The 14,291-nt window shown below is 44.8% G+C and overlaps 1 protein-coding gene across 1 annotated transcript; it reads left to right on the top strand.

Annotated features, from left to right (window-relative positions):
- Nucleotides 1–255: 255 nt before the first annotated feature.
- On the top strand, nt 256–13,677 carry LOC148049954 (vomeronasal type-2 receptor 116-like). Its single transcript, XM_087705772.1, has 5 exons — nt 256–1,149; nt 4,653–4,871; nt 7,063–7,192; nt 8,168–8,338; nt 13,466–13,677. Exons 1-5 carry the CDS (start codon nt 256–258, stop codon nt 13,675–13,677), a joined length of 1,626 nt encoding a protein of 541 aa, XP_087561898.1.
- Nucleotides 13,678–14,291: the final 614 nt, after the last annotated feature.

Here is a 14,291-nt window from a genome sequence, read left to right on the forward strand (position 1 = left end):
TATATAACTGCAAAACATACTGTCATAATTCTGAAAAGCTGTGTTGGTCAAGAGGGATCATTTCCTGGCTTTCATAAAAGTTTATTGTCTTTCTGCACCTTTCAGTGCAGTTTATTCTCTGTATCAGGTGGGTGTTTTTTCCTTTAACTTCTGATATATCACAACCAGGCAAAACAGGAAACTGTTGCCTCTTCCACAGAAGGGTGGGAGGTGAAGCTTGTGAGTCAGTCTGCCTGGTGGGGCATTAACTACACAATGGGGAACCCTAAAGTCACCACTTTCTTTTTGAAAGAAGATTCTCCCTTTCTCCAGCTCGGTGTTGGCTTTGAGTTCACTCAGGGAGACAGAAGAGTTTATCCTTCCTTCTTCCAGAATAATCCCCAGGAATCTGCTCAGTATGAGGGTTTAGTCCAGCTGCTCCTGCATTTCCAGTGGAACTGGGTTGGGTTGGTGGCCAACCAAGATGATGGTGGGGAACATTTTGTCTCAACCCTGATACCAAAGCTGAAGGAGAAGGAGATCTGCCTGGCCTTCACTGAAGTAATTAAATTTGAATTTTTTGATGTTGACGATCCAATATTGCCTCATATTTTAAACACCTTCTCTAAAGGTGAAGTGATTATATTTTTTGGAGACTACAGTAGTATTACAAATGAACTGATGGTTATGTTTGCTAATGAAATACAGAGATATACATCATTACTGAAAGTTTGGATCTTTACATCCTATTGGAAACTTAATGTGATCAACTATCCATATATGTTGCCATTTATAAAGCCCTATCATGGAGCTTTGCATTTTAGGGATCACACCAGGGAAGTCTCAGAATTCAGCCATTTTCTCATATCTTTAGACCCTTTCAACCCACGAGGGGACACATTTCTCCCTTTCTGGTGGGAACAGATCTTTGAGTGCTTGATCTGCAGACCAGGAGAGATCCTTCAAGAGGAGCAAAAACCATGTACTGGAGAGGAGAATGTACAGAGTCTGCCAACTCACCTTTTTGAAACGAGCATGACAGGTGAAAGTTACAACATCTACAATGCCATTTATGCTGTGGCACATGCACTCCAGGCAACTCATGGATCAGGACCACAACCAGCCATGATGAGGCTTGGAAAGAGGACCTTAGATGTCCAGACATGGCAGGTAATCTCTCTGTTTTTTAATCCAGTCTGAGATCCTTAGAGCTAACATAGAGATGAAGTACTCCATGTGTAGAACAAAAAAAAATTGAGTTGAAATGGACGTCGGAGATCTTCTAACCCAACCCCATGCTCAATCCGGAGACCCTGTATCATCTCAGACAAATGGTTGTCCGGCCTCTTTTTGAAAGCCTCCAGTGATGGAGCACCCACAACTTTTGAAAGCAAGCTATTGCATTTGTATTTATTTGTATTGTATTTATTAGTTTTGTATGCCGCCCACTCTCGGAAGACTCCGGGCGGCTTACAATAAAAAAGGGAGGGGGAATATATAAAACAATACAACAATTTAAAACTACAGCAACATTCATAACTTAAAGTGGGGCTGGATACTTCAACAGCCCCAGGCCTGCCGGAACAGCCAGGTCTTAGTTGCTTTACGGAAGGCCGGAAGGGTAGTAAGGGTCCGGATCTCAATGGGGAGATCGTTCCAGAGGGCCGGAGCTGCAACAGAGAAGGCCCTCCCCCAGGGAGTCACCAGCCGACATTGGCAGGCAGATGGAATCTGGAGAAGGCCTAGTCTGTGCGATCTAATTGGTCTTTGGGAGGTAATTGGCAGGAGGCGGTCTCTCAGGTATAGGTATTTAGGTATAGGTATTTTATTTGTATGCCGCCCTTTTCCCTGGGGGGACTCAGGGCGGCTCACAGTTCAAAGGGAGGGAGGACAAACCAAGTTAAACACATAAGACAATACATTATTAAAAGCACAACATTCATACAATTCGGGTGGGGTAGCCAGGTCAGATGCCATGTAGGGCTTTAAAAGTAACGACTAGCACCTTGAAGCGTGTCCAGAGACCAATGGGCAGCCAGTGCAGCTCAGGGAGGATAGGTGTAACGTGGGTGTACCTAGGTACACCCACAATTGCTCGTGCGGCTGCGTTCTGGACTAACTGAAGTCTTCGAACACTCTTCAAGGGCAGCCCCATGTAGAGCACGTTACAGTAATCCAGTCTTGAGGTGACGAGGGCGTGAGTGACTATCCGAAGGGCCTCCCGGTCTAGGTAGGGTCGCAACTGATGCACCAGGCAAACATGGGCAAAGGCCCCCCTGGTCACAGCCGACAAGTGATGTTCTAACGTCAGCTGTGGATCCAGGAGGACTCCCAAATTGCGACCCCTCTCTGAGGAGCGTATGATTTCATCCCCCAGGCTAAGGGATGGAATACCTGGACCATCTTTGGGAGGGAGCATCAATAGCCACTTGGTCTTGTCGGGATTGAGTGCAAGCTTGTTCGTTTCCATCCAGACCCTAACAGCCTCCAGGCACTGGCACATCACTTCTACCACTTCACTGAGTTGGCACGGGGCGGACAGATATGGTTGCATGTCGTCCACGTATTGGTGGTATTTAATCCCGTGCCATCGTATGATCTCACCCAGTGGCTTCATATAGATGTTAAATAGGAGGGGGGACAGGACCGAACCCTGCGGCACCCCATAATTGAGGGGCCTAAGGGTCGACCTCTGCCGACTGCGACCTGTCCAAGAGGTAGGAGGAGAACCACCGAAGAATGGTGCCTCCCACTCCCACCTCCCGTAACCGTCGCAGAAGGATACCATGGTCGATGGTATCGAAGGCCGCTGAGAGGTCAAGGAGCACTAGGATAGAGGAGTGATCCCTATCTCTGGCTCGCCAGAGATCATAGATCAGGGTGACCAAAGCAGTTTCCATGCTGTAACCAGGCCTGAAACCGGACTGAAAGGAATCCAGATTGCCTTGTTTGATTGCTTTCACTGTTAGGAAATTTCTCCTTATTTCCATGTTTCTTCTTTCCTTGGTTAGTTTCCAGTCATTATTTTGTGTCTTGCCTTTTGGTGCTTTGGAAAATAGTTTGGCTCCCTCGTCTTTGTAGGAGCCCCTCAAATATTGGAACACGGCTATCTTATCACCTCTAGTTCTTCTGTTCATTAGACTAGACATACCAAATTCCTGCAACCATTCTTCTTATGTCTTAGCCTCCCGTCCCCTAATCATTTTTGTTGCTCTTCTCTGCACTCTTTCTAGGGTCTCAACATCTTTTTTACATTGTGGCAACCAAAACTGGATGCAGTATTCCAACTATTGCCTACAGACGAGCATTGCACTGGCTGTTTGGGCTGCTGCCACACACTGTTGTTCCCTCCACGTAGACGTAGTTCCATTGAGGTCTACATTTGTTAGCCAGTAAAACTTTACCTGGTGGTTGTGCTGTCTATCTCACATTTTACTAGCTTGCCAAGAAGTAGATTGTGCTCTACTTTTTCAAATGCTTTATTGAACTCTAAGTATACTATGTCCACAGCATTTCACCGATCTACTAATTTAACCACTTTGTCAAAGAATAAAATATAATTACTTCATCATGATCTGTTTTTTCTGAACCCATGTTGGCTTCTGGTTAAAACCTTATCTGTTCTAGTTGTTTCCAAATTTGTTGCCTGATTATCTTTTCAAAGATCTTCCCATGTATTGATGTCAGGTTGATTGGCCTGTAATTTCCTGGATCTGTTTTTTCTGCCTTAGTTATGTGACCCTCTTCCCATTATTTGTAATTTTCCTTTTTTTTCTTCAGTTAGTCTGAGAGTTCTTTGTGCAACCATGCTAGATTTCCTTGCTTTCCTTGGTTTTCTTTTTTAGTGTTATGAAACTAGACTGGGCATTTGTAACTGTATTTTTCAGAGATTTCCATGCTTCTTCAGTTGATTTTCCCTTTACGATTTTCATCAATGGGATAGTTCCCAAGCACTCTCTGAGTTTGTTAAAATCAGCTCTTTTGAAGTCTAAAACATTGACTTGATTATGTTGTGTTTGGTGGCCTGTAATATATGCCTATGACAACAACATTCTTTTTTTTCCTTTTATGTTGACCCATATGCTTTCTAGAAGATTTTACTCTTTGGCTTTGTGAATCTCTGTACAGAAAGAAGTGATTTCTAATATATAATGCAACTCCACTTCCTCTTTTGTTAGGTTTGTTTCTTTTGAGTTGTTTGTATCTGTCCATGAGTACATTCCGTCACTTCATCCCACCAAGTTTCAGGAATGGCAAGTCTATTATACTTGCCCTTGTATACTAGTATTTTAGGTTGACCTTCTTTGTCTTTCTTTCTTTACCTCTTTACTCCCTACATCTTTCTATGATTAGTTATCTAGTGCTTTTTGCTTGGAATTGAGTTATAAAGGTCATGAAAATTGCTCCCCTTCCCACTCAATTTTACTTTAAATCCCTTCGCATAAGTTGAGCCCATCGTTTTCTGAATATATTCCATCCAGTTCTGTGCGATGCATTCCAGGACTCAACATGGCCAAAAATTCATGAAATTGGGAGGTGGGATTGTATCAAAGCATAAAGAATAGACCTCTAAGTCCATTGAAGTCATAAATCAGGGCAGGCAATGTGTGGAAAATAAATTTTTAGAGGTGTGTGAAAGTGTTAGCAATTTCTGAAGGTCTCTTTTCTCTCAGCTTCTTCCCTATTTGAGGAATGTTCACTTCAACAACAGTGCTGGAGATGAAATCTCCTTTACAGAAGATGGACTGGGATCTGCTCGTTATGATCTTCTCAACTGGGTTTTCCTCCCTAATGAATCTTTTGTCCCTGTGAAAGTTGGAAGAATAGATCCTGGGGCTCCTGCAGGACATGATTTCACCATTAACTCTGATGCAATCATCTGGGCAGAAAAGGTGAGATGGAAGGTAAAATAAATCCAGTAAAAGACTCATTCTCTCCTGGGGATTCAAAACTTCTCCCTTGCTGGAAAACGGGTTACAGAATCAAAAATTTGACAACCGTTTCATGAAAAAGCTGTTTTGCATGTAACATATTTGAGGTCTGATTTATGACAGATCAAAAAGGGTGGATCTGGTATTTGGTTGGCATGCTTACCTGTTATTCAACAAAAAAATTGGATAAGAACTTTAAAAGTCATATTTTAAGAAATGCTTTATTGCGGGTCTGGAAGAAATATCAATATAAATTAAATGACAAGATACCCATGTGGGCAATTCCTAGACACGCAATTGAAAATATGAATACAGCACAAAAACAGGACAGAATTACCTACAGACAGCTTCTTACCTCGGAAAGGGGGGTATTACAATTAAAATCTTTAGAGGTATTAAAAGAGGAGAAGGTAGTTCAAACATGGTTCCAGTATGGGCAATTACAGGCTAGGTGGAAAATAGATCAAAAAATTGGTTTTATTCAAGTTGAGGATAATTTGTTTAAACAAATAAGAGATCAAAGCTTAATGCATATAAAGAGGATATATAATGTATTAATACAGATGGATTCGGAAACAGAATTAGTTAAAGATTGTATGATAAAATGGGCTCAAAATATTGAGGAACCAATAATGTTGGATACATGGGAAAGAATCTGGGTAAGAAATGTGAAATTTACACAAGCTCAAAATCTGAGAGAAAATTTTTACAAGATGTTCTATAGATGGCATTTAGATCCTAAAAAGTTGGCTTCTATGTATCCGAATGTACAGCCTAAATGTTGGAGATGTGGTTCTCTCGATGCTACATATTATCATATATGGTGGACCTGCCAAAAGGTTAAAGCATTTTGGATAAAAATATGGTGGGTCATGCAAAATGTTTTTAAAAGAAGGATAAAGTTTAGTCCTCAGTTATTTTTACTAGGTATATGTACTGACTTTACAGTGGTAGAGACCAATTTGACTCTGCACCTGATAACTGCAGCAAGACTGTTGGTGGCGCAATACTGGAAGAAGGAAGACTTGCCTACAATTCAAGAATGGACATTGAAAGTAACAAACTTAGCTGAAATGGCTAAAATATCGGCATATCTCAAAGATCATTCAAATGAGAGATATAAACGAGACTGGAAAAAATGGATTGACTATATACAAAATAAATACGGGACTAAGAAATTCCAGTTAGCCTATGCTTAAGATCAGAAATGATTTAAATTGTTTAAAGTTAGTTCAGTAAGAAGAAGCTAAGGTCAATCTAGAATGTCATTAATTTCTTTATTTCTTTTTTCTCAATAGATTTTAGACTGTGTTAGTTAAAATTCTATACCGTGTACGGGTTCTGGGAAGTCGGGGGGGGGGAAGGAGGAGGGGGGGTGGGGGGGTGGAGGGAGGGAGGGGTACACACAAAAAAAAAATTGTACTTCAATGTTTTAATGATTGACAAATGATGACATATTTGTGTTTTTTTTTTAAAGAAAAATAAAAAAGTTCTGTTAAAAAAAAAAAAAAAGGGTGGAGATCAGGAAGAAATTCTTTTTGAAACCTAGGATGCAGATGGGGCAGCCAATAGCGGTTTCCGTGGACCATTCCCCTTCAGCTGGATCTCCATCACTGTTTCCTTCAGAAAAGCTATAGCTCAATTCACAATCCTTCTTTTGCATGCCAATCCCCAGTTTCAAACCCCAGAATCCATTGGTGGTTTAGAGTGAAACTGGCCTTAATCCTCGAGAGCTTTTCCTGGTTTCTGCTATACTTGAGTTAACCGTTGCTTTTGAAGATATTCCAACGATGGAAAGAAAAATATACAAAAGAATAATTGAAGCATTGCTGAAGACATCTACAGTATTTCCTTTTAAGTGATTTCCATGGATCATTCTCGTTCAGTTAAATCCTCCTGGTTATTTGTTTTAGAAAAGCTGTAGCTTAATCAAAGCTTCCTTTGGCTGATGAAGTTCTAGTTCCAATCTCCAGCATCCCTTGGAGGGTTGGGAGGGTCATTCATTTGAATCAGGCAGGAAATGCTCCTGGTTTCTGGTAGTGAGCAATTTCTTTTGAAGTTATGGTGAAGATGGAAAGAGGAATATGGAAAGAAATAAAGGAAGCATGTTAGTTGCTTAGGTCATCTCAAGCATTTCTCCTTTCTCTTTCAGAAAGTGCCCTTTGCCAGGTGTGGCATGAAACGGTGCCAGGCAGGAGAGAGGAAAAATGTTCCAGAGGGGGAGCAGGTTTGCTGCTACCAATGTGACCCTTGTCCGGAAGGGACCATTTCTAATCAGACAGGTAGAGCACACTTTCAGTGAAGATCTACCAGGGTCAAGGAAACCATTCAGTAGAAACCAATATCAATTGTGTTGACATTTTTGATAGATTAACATTCATCAAAATATGCAGGCGTTTCAGAAGAATCTTGGTTGGTGGATCTAAACTGGCCTCCCCCCCAAGCCATCCTTTTTTCCCCTTAGCAATTTAATGCAGGATACATTCGTGGCACAATTCATGAGTTCCCAACTAGACTTTCTAGTCCTACTCTTACATCTAACTACATCCAGGAAAACCAGAGACCAAGCTTTTCATGAAGCAGTGGGCTTGAGGTTGAAGCTTTGATTTTCGTTATTTAGGGCGTGTTTTTCTGTCAGCGCCATCAGTCTCCCACGAGATAGACTTGTTGGAGAAGAGGGAGATCCATCTAACTAGTTCTGCCTCCCCTTCCCTGCAAAATGATTGCAAAATAAAAAGTGGAGAACTTGATCCCCAAAAGGTGAAAACTTAACTGTCTCACAATAACTTGTCCACAAGATAATCAATATTAAAGGATGATTTCTTCCTTTTGATATTCTATGAAATGAAAAGTACTCTTCATTTCAGATTCTGAAAACTGTGATCCCTGTCCAGAAGACCAATACCCCAACAAGGAGAAGGACCACTGCATTCCCAAGAAGAGCCACTTCCTTGCCTATGAAGATCCCCTGGGATATGCTTTATCTTCTCTCGCTCTTTCTCTCTCAACAATCACATTAGGAGTGCTAGCAATTTTCCTTAAATGTCACAATACACCAATTGTCAAGGCCAACAACCGGGATCTTACCGACATCCTCCTGGTCTCCCTCCTGCTCTGCTTCCTCTGCTCCTTCCTCTTCATTGGGAGACCCAGAAAACTCACTTGTCTTTTCCGACAATCTGCCTTTGCCATTCTCTTTTCCCTGGCAGTTTCCTCTGTCTTGGCAAAAACTGTCATGGTGGTTCTGGCCTTCATAGCTACCAAACCAGGGAACCAGACAAAGAAACTCTTAGGGAAAACACTGACCAATTCCATTGTTATAGCCTGTCCCCTGGTCCAAGCTGTTCTTTGTGCCACCTGGCTAGTAACCTCTCCACCATTTCCCAACGTGGACTTCCACTCCTTGGTTGGAGAGGCCATCTTGGAATGTAACGAAGGCTCGGCTTTGATGTTTTATACAGTCCTCGCCTACCTCGGTTTCCTGGCCCTTGTCAGTTTCTCTGTGGCCTTTCTGGCTAGGAAATTGCCTGACAGCTTTAACGAAGCCAAGTTCATAACTTTCAGCATGCTGGTCTTTTGCAGTGTTTGGATCAGCTTCCTCCCCACCTACCTGAGCACCAAAGGGAAGTCCATGGTGGCCGTGGAGATCTTCTCCATTTTGGTCTCTGGGGCTGGTCTCTTGGCTTGCATCTTTTTTCCCAAATGCTACATTATCCTACTGAGGCCCCATCTTAATTGTAGAGAAAATATAATGAGACACAAGAATCTCTGATTCATGCAGAGATTTGAAAATTTCATTTTGACTTTAGAACATTTTTGTATTTGATTTCTAAAAAATATTGTGATATGAGACAGCAGCTAGTTTATTAAATCATTGGAAATCAACTGATGGGAGTAATCACAGACCATTATCATTTTATCATTTTATCATTTTATTGAGTTTGTATGCCGCCCTATTCCCGAGAGACTCAGGGCGGCTAACAATAAAAAGGGAGGGGATACAAAAAAAGAATAAAAACAACAATTTAAAATTCTACAACAGCCGTAACCTCGAATGGGGCTGGATACTTCAATAGCCCCAGGCCTGCCGGAACAGCCAGGTCTTAACTGCTTTGCGGAAGGCCGGAAGGGTAGTAAGGGTCCAGATCTCCATGGGGAGATCGTTCCAGAGGGCCGGAGCAACCACAGAGAAGGCCCTCCCCTGAGGAGTCGCCAGCCGACATTGGCCGGCAGATGGAATTCGGAGGAGGCCTAGTCTGTGGGATCTAATAGGTCTTTGGGAGGTGACTGGCAGGAGGCGGTCTCTCAAGTGCCCAGGTCCGATACCATGTAGGGCTTTAAAAGTAACGACTAGCACCTTGAAGCATGTCCGGAGACCAATGGGCAGCCAGTGCAGCTCGCAGAGGATAGGTGTAACATGGGTGTACTGAGGTGCACCCACAATCGCTCGCGTGGCTGCATTCTGGACAAGCTGAAGTCTTCAAACACTCTTCAAGGACAGCCCCATATAGAGCGCATTACAGTAGTCCAGTCTTGAGGTGACGATGGCATGAGTGACTATCCGAAGGGCCTCCTGGTCCAGGTAGGGCCGCAATTGGTGCACCAGGCGAACCTGGGCAAAGGTCCCTCTGGTCACAGCCGACAGATGATGTTCTAAAGTCAGCTGCGGATCCAGGAGGACTCCCAAATTGCAAGCCCTCTCTGAGGGGTGTATAATTTCACCCCCCCAGGCTGAGAGATGGAATAGCTGGACCATCTTTGGGAGGGAGCATCAATAGCCACTCGGTCTTGTCGGGATTGAGCGCCAGCTTGTTCGTTCCCATCCAGATCCTGACAGCCTCCTGGCACTGGCACATCACTTCTACCGCTTCACCGAGTTGGCACGGGGCAGACAGATACAACTGTGTATCGTCCGCATATTGATGTTATTTAATCCCGTGCCGGCGTATGATCTCACCCAGCAGCTTCATGTAGATGTTGAATAGGAGGGGGGACAGGACCGAACCCTGTGGCACCCCATAATTGAGGGGCTAGGGATCGATCTCTGCCCTCCGACCAACACCGACTGCGACCTGTCCGAGAGTTAGGAGGAGAACCACCGAAGAACGGTGCCTCCCACTCCCACCTCACGCAACCGTCACAGAAGGATACCATGGTCCATGGTATCGAAGGCCACTGAGAGGTCAAGAAGCACCATGATAGAGGAGTGACCCCTATCCCTGGCTCGCCAGAGATCATCGATCAGCACGACCAAAGCAGTTTCCATGCTGTAACCAGGCATGAAGCCAGACTGAAAGGGATCCAGATAATCAGTTTCATCCAAGGACCGTCGGAGTTGAAAGGCCACCACTTTCTCAACAACCTTCCCAACAAAGGGGGGGTTGGAGACTGGATGATAGTTACTCAAGATGGCTGGATCCAGAGAAGGTTTCTTCAGGAGGGGTTTCACCACCGCATCCTTTAGGAGGTGCGGGAAGGACCCCTCCCGGAGAGAGGTGTTAACTATCGTCTGGATCCAGCCATGTGTCACCTAACCTTCTGGGCACATTTCAGTGAGGGGGACTCCTCCCTCCGGGCCCAGCCAGGTTTCAGTAATACATGCCAGGTCTTCCCCCTCGTCTAATATTAGGTCCCAGATGAGGGGAGCCTTGTGAACCACAGACCTGGCATTTAGCAACAACAGCCTGAGACCAGGGCCCTGACCACTCTTGCCATCTGGTCCTGGAGTGGAACTAACAGGGCCAGAAGGAGGGATCGCTGCGACGTAGCGGACCCTCCTTCCCCGGTAATGGCCAGCCCTGAAGTTCCTGCCATACCTGCCCCTTCCCATCGTGACCGTAATGTTCCGGCCCACTCCCGCACCCGTCGACCCCGTTTCCCCCCCCCCATAGCGTCCACTCTCTCCGGCAGGCCATTAATCTCAGTCAGTCTAGGACGGGAGATAGGCCTGGGCCCCCTACCACTTCTGCAATGGCACTCAGTGGAGGAGGCACCCGACTGTTCTCCCAGTCCCCTCATGCATACACAGTCACTCACTCATCCAGTCCCCTTTTAAAGTCAGTTAAAAATTACAAAATACAATGACAATAAAACGATAAAAGTGGGTACAATCATCAAACATCAAACATACATCACATACATACCACATACATATCCCATACAAGAGAAAAGGAAGAAGATTGCACAGCTGTTAAGGAATGTGCAAGTTCAAATAAAGTTCGCAAAAAGTCCAGTCTGGTTGGGTTTGCGAAGGTATAAATGGGGAAGCAAGATTTCGTTTTCTCTCTTCCTTACGCGATAGATAGTATCGATGGAACTGGGATAGAGGGGTCCAAAAAGTTCCAAAGGGGCTGAGATGGAACGCCTTGATAATGGCAGGCGGCAATGATCGTACCAGCCAGGACCGGATCGCAAGTCCAATGTCCAATGTCCAGCAGCCGTGAGCCGTGAGCAAACCGAGTGCCAGGGAGGAGAGGAAAGGCCTCACCGAAGAGAAGGCCTAGGGGATAGACTAAGGGGTTGTGGCAATGGCCGCAAGGCCAACTGCCAGATCTTATAATGCCCCATATCAACCAACTACCCCTCAATAAAGCCAGCCAAATAGAGTCCCAAAAAAATCCAGAAAGAACCAGGGGCACAGATGTCAAAAAACGCCAGGAGCGGCCAGTAACGTGCTCCGACCGGAGTAGAGGAGGGGGGGCACCTAAAGAGACTACGGCAGCCGAGGAATAACCAGCTTCCTTGTCTCATCCAGCGTCGTTCGAGTCACCCACTTCCTTCGATGACAACAGGTCTCCAAAGGACAGGCAGACACCAGGGCTCCTCCCAGTCAGCGAGGAAGTAGGGCCTAAACCAAGCCAAGACCACTAAACGCCACAAAAAGTCGATTCGAGGCTGTCTGTGGGTGGTTGAAACGCCGGAAGCCTAGAACGCTGAAGCGGGGCCCTCAGTGCAGCACTGCCATTTCCCTCCAGCCTTGCTAAGCATCGTGAAGAGCACTCCGGCTTCCACGTGGGCCAGGGGATGCCCAGGAGCACCAACCCTCCAGAAAACCATCTATTCGGGTCCCCTGGATCTGGCTCAGCTGCAGGAACCCCTTTTTCTAAGGCTCCGAGCCAAACCGCCGGTTTATCCCGGCGTTTTTTCCAGACAGAGCAAGAGAAACCAGCGGCCATCCCCACCTCGCACATGCGCAACCACTAATCATCCACACTTTCATTTTTCATTAATCTCAGTTCACCCCAGTGAGGCCCCATGAATAATTTGGAAAAATGCTTTGATCTTGAATGTCTATTCTGCAGTTTAAATGAGCTACCATATTTTGCTGTCTATATACTTCATAGAGAATATGCTTTGTTAATAAACACAATCATGTGAAATTGATCTTAATGGATATTTTCTGGCTCCTCCTCTTTGAAATATTTTTTATCCTTGAATTGCCTGAAAACAGCCAAAATCCCAGCAAAAAAACAGGCATGTGCATGCTGGCCAGTTGGTGTATTCGTGAGTGCCAGAGCACTAGAAAACAGCCTCCAAATTCCCCCAAAATGTACAAAAAACAGCCATTCTCCAGTTTATTTCCACATCATTTTGGGTGGTTTTCATAACATTTTTCAGGTCATTTTCAGCCTGTTTTTGGACTATTTACCAGGCCGTTTTTGGGACCAAAGTGGACTGGAAATGGCCCAGAAAATTGCCCCAAAATGGCCAAAAACAGACATGCGTGCACCAGCCAGCTCTGACTCTCTAAATCACTTAGAAATGTCTGTAAAACAAGGTAAAATGGTATATAAGTCTAAGTGCTATTGCTGTTGCTATTAACCCTCTCCTACAAAAACAACAAAAATCAGAATCAACAGATTTGAACTACAAATCAGAGAACTTGGGTGAACAGTGCTACGGTCCTTCTAGATCAGTGCTGTCAAAGTACCGGCCTATGGGCTGGATTCGTCACATGCTGGCCACGCCCACACCAAGGTTAGCAAAGGGGGGGAAGTCCTGACACATCATATGATGCCGCCGTCATGATGTGAGTTTCAAACCCCTGTTCTAGATCATTCTTTCCTCTCTCCCCACTTCAATCAATTTCTCTGTATATCACTTTGGATTAGCAAATGAGACCTTCCCTTATCACAAAACACAGTAGACATTTCCATTTTCTCTTTTGCATTTAGATCTTCTCGGCACAAACACAAAAATAATGCATGAATACATGGAAGGGTAGGACTTCTCGCTGACGGATCCTTCAGTCTTTTTCTGATTGCAGTAAAAATTGGGAAAGAAATGGCAATCTCTCTCACACTGAATGCTATAATAATCATGGAAGTTCCCTATCCATATGAACACATCCTAGTCTCTCTCTAACCTAACCAAAGCATCATCAATAATATAGAAAGAATTGCCTTGTTTCATCCACCATGAAATGCCCAGTGGGTCATTCCATCAGTTCCTTTGTGGATCTGCCATAGCAGAAAGGGGGCAGTCATGCCATAGTAGAGGGAGGGAGGAATAAAGAGGGTGAAATAATGCTCAAATATTTGATTTCTTGATTTCAGATGCCGCTCACTGTGACCCCTGCCCAGAAGATCAGTATCCCACCAAGGAGAAGGACCACTGCATTGCCAAGAGGCTCCACTTCCTCTCCTATCAAGAGACCCTGGGATACACTTTAACTTCTCCGGCTCTTTTTCTCTTTATGATCACATTGGCAGTTCTGGCAATTTTCCGAAAACATCATGACACTCCAATCGTCAAGGCCAACAACTGAGATCTCACCTACATCCTCCTGGTCTCCCTCCTGCTCTGCTTCCACTGCTCCTTCCTCTTCATTGGTCAACCCAGAAACCTCACCTGTCTCTTCCGACAAACTACCTTTCCCATTCTCTTCTCCCTTGCAGTGTCTTCTATCTTGGAAAAAACTGTCATGGTGGTTCTGGCCTTCATGGGCACCAAGCCAGTGAAAAGGACAAATAAACTCTTAGGAAAACCACTGACCAACTCGATTGTCTTAGCCTGTCCCATGGTCCAAGCAGTTCTTGGTGCCACCTGGCTGATAACCTTTTCCCCATTTCCCAACTTGGACTTCCACTCCTTAGTAGGAGAGGCCATCTTGGAATGTAATGAAGGCGCAGCTTTCATGTTTTACGCTTCCCTTGCCTACCTGGGTTTTTTGGCCCTTATCAGTTTCACAGTGGCCTTTTTGGCTAGGAAATTGCCTGACAGCTTTAACGAAGCCATGTTCATAACTTTCAGCATGCTGGTCTTTTGCAGTGTTTGGATCAGCTTCCTCCCCACCTACCTGAGCACCAAAGGGAAGTCGATGGTGGCCGTGGAGATCTTCTCCATCTTGGCCTCTGGGGCTGGTCTCTTGCCTTGCATCTT

This window comes from Thamnophis sirtalis, unplaced genomic scaffold, assembly GCF_051295495.1.
Source record: "Thamnophis sirtalis isolate CommonGarterSnake01/CBP01778 unplaced genomic scaffold, rThaSir2_p1.2 scaffold_1, whole genome shotgun sequence".
Taxonomy (NCBI): domain Eukaryota; kingdom Metazoa; phylum Chordata; class Lepidosauria; order Squamata; family Natricidae; genus Thamnophis; species Thamnophis sirtalis.

Coding starts and splice junctions, on each gene's coding strand:
- LOC148049954 (XM_087705772.1), top strand. CDS start 256: ATGGGGAACCCTAAAGTCACCACTTTCTTTTTGAAAGAAGATTCTCCC. Junction 7,193..8,167: donor GACCATTTCTAATCAGACAG/GTAGAGCACACT, acceptor TGGCCTTCATAG/CTACCAAACCAGGGAACCAG. Junction 8,339..13,465: donor TGGAGAGGCCATCTTGGAAT/GTAACGAAGGCT, acceptor TCTTGATTTCAG/ATGCCGCTCACTGTGACCCC.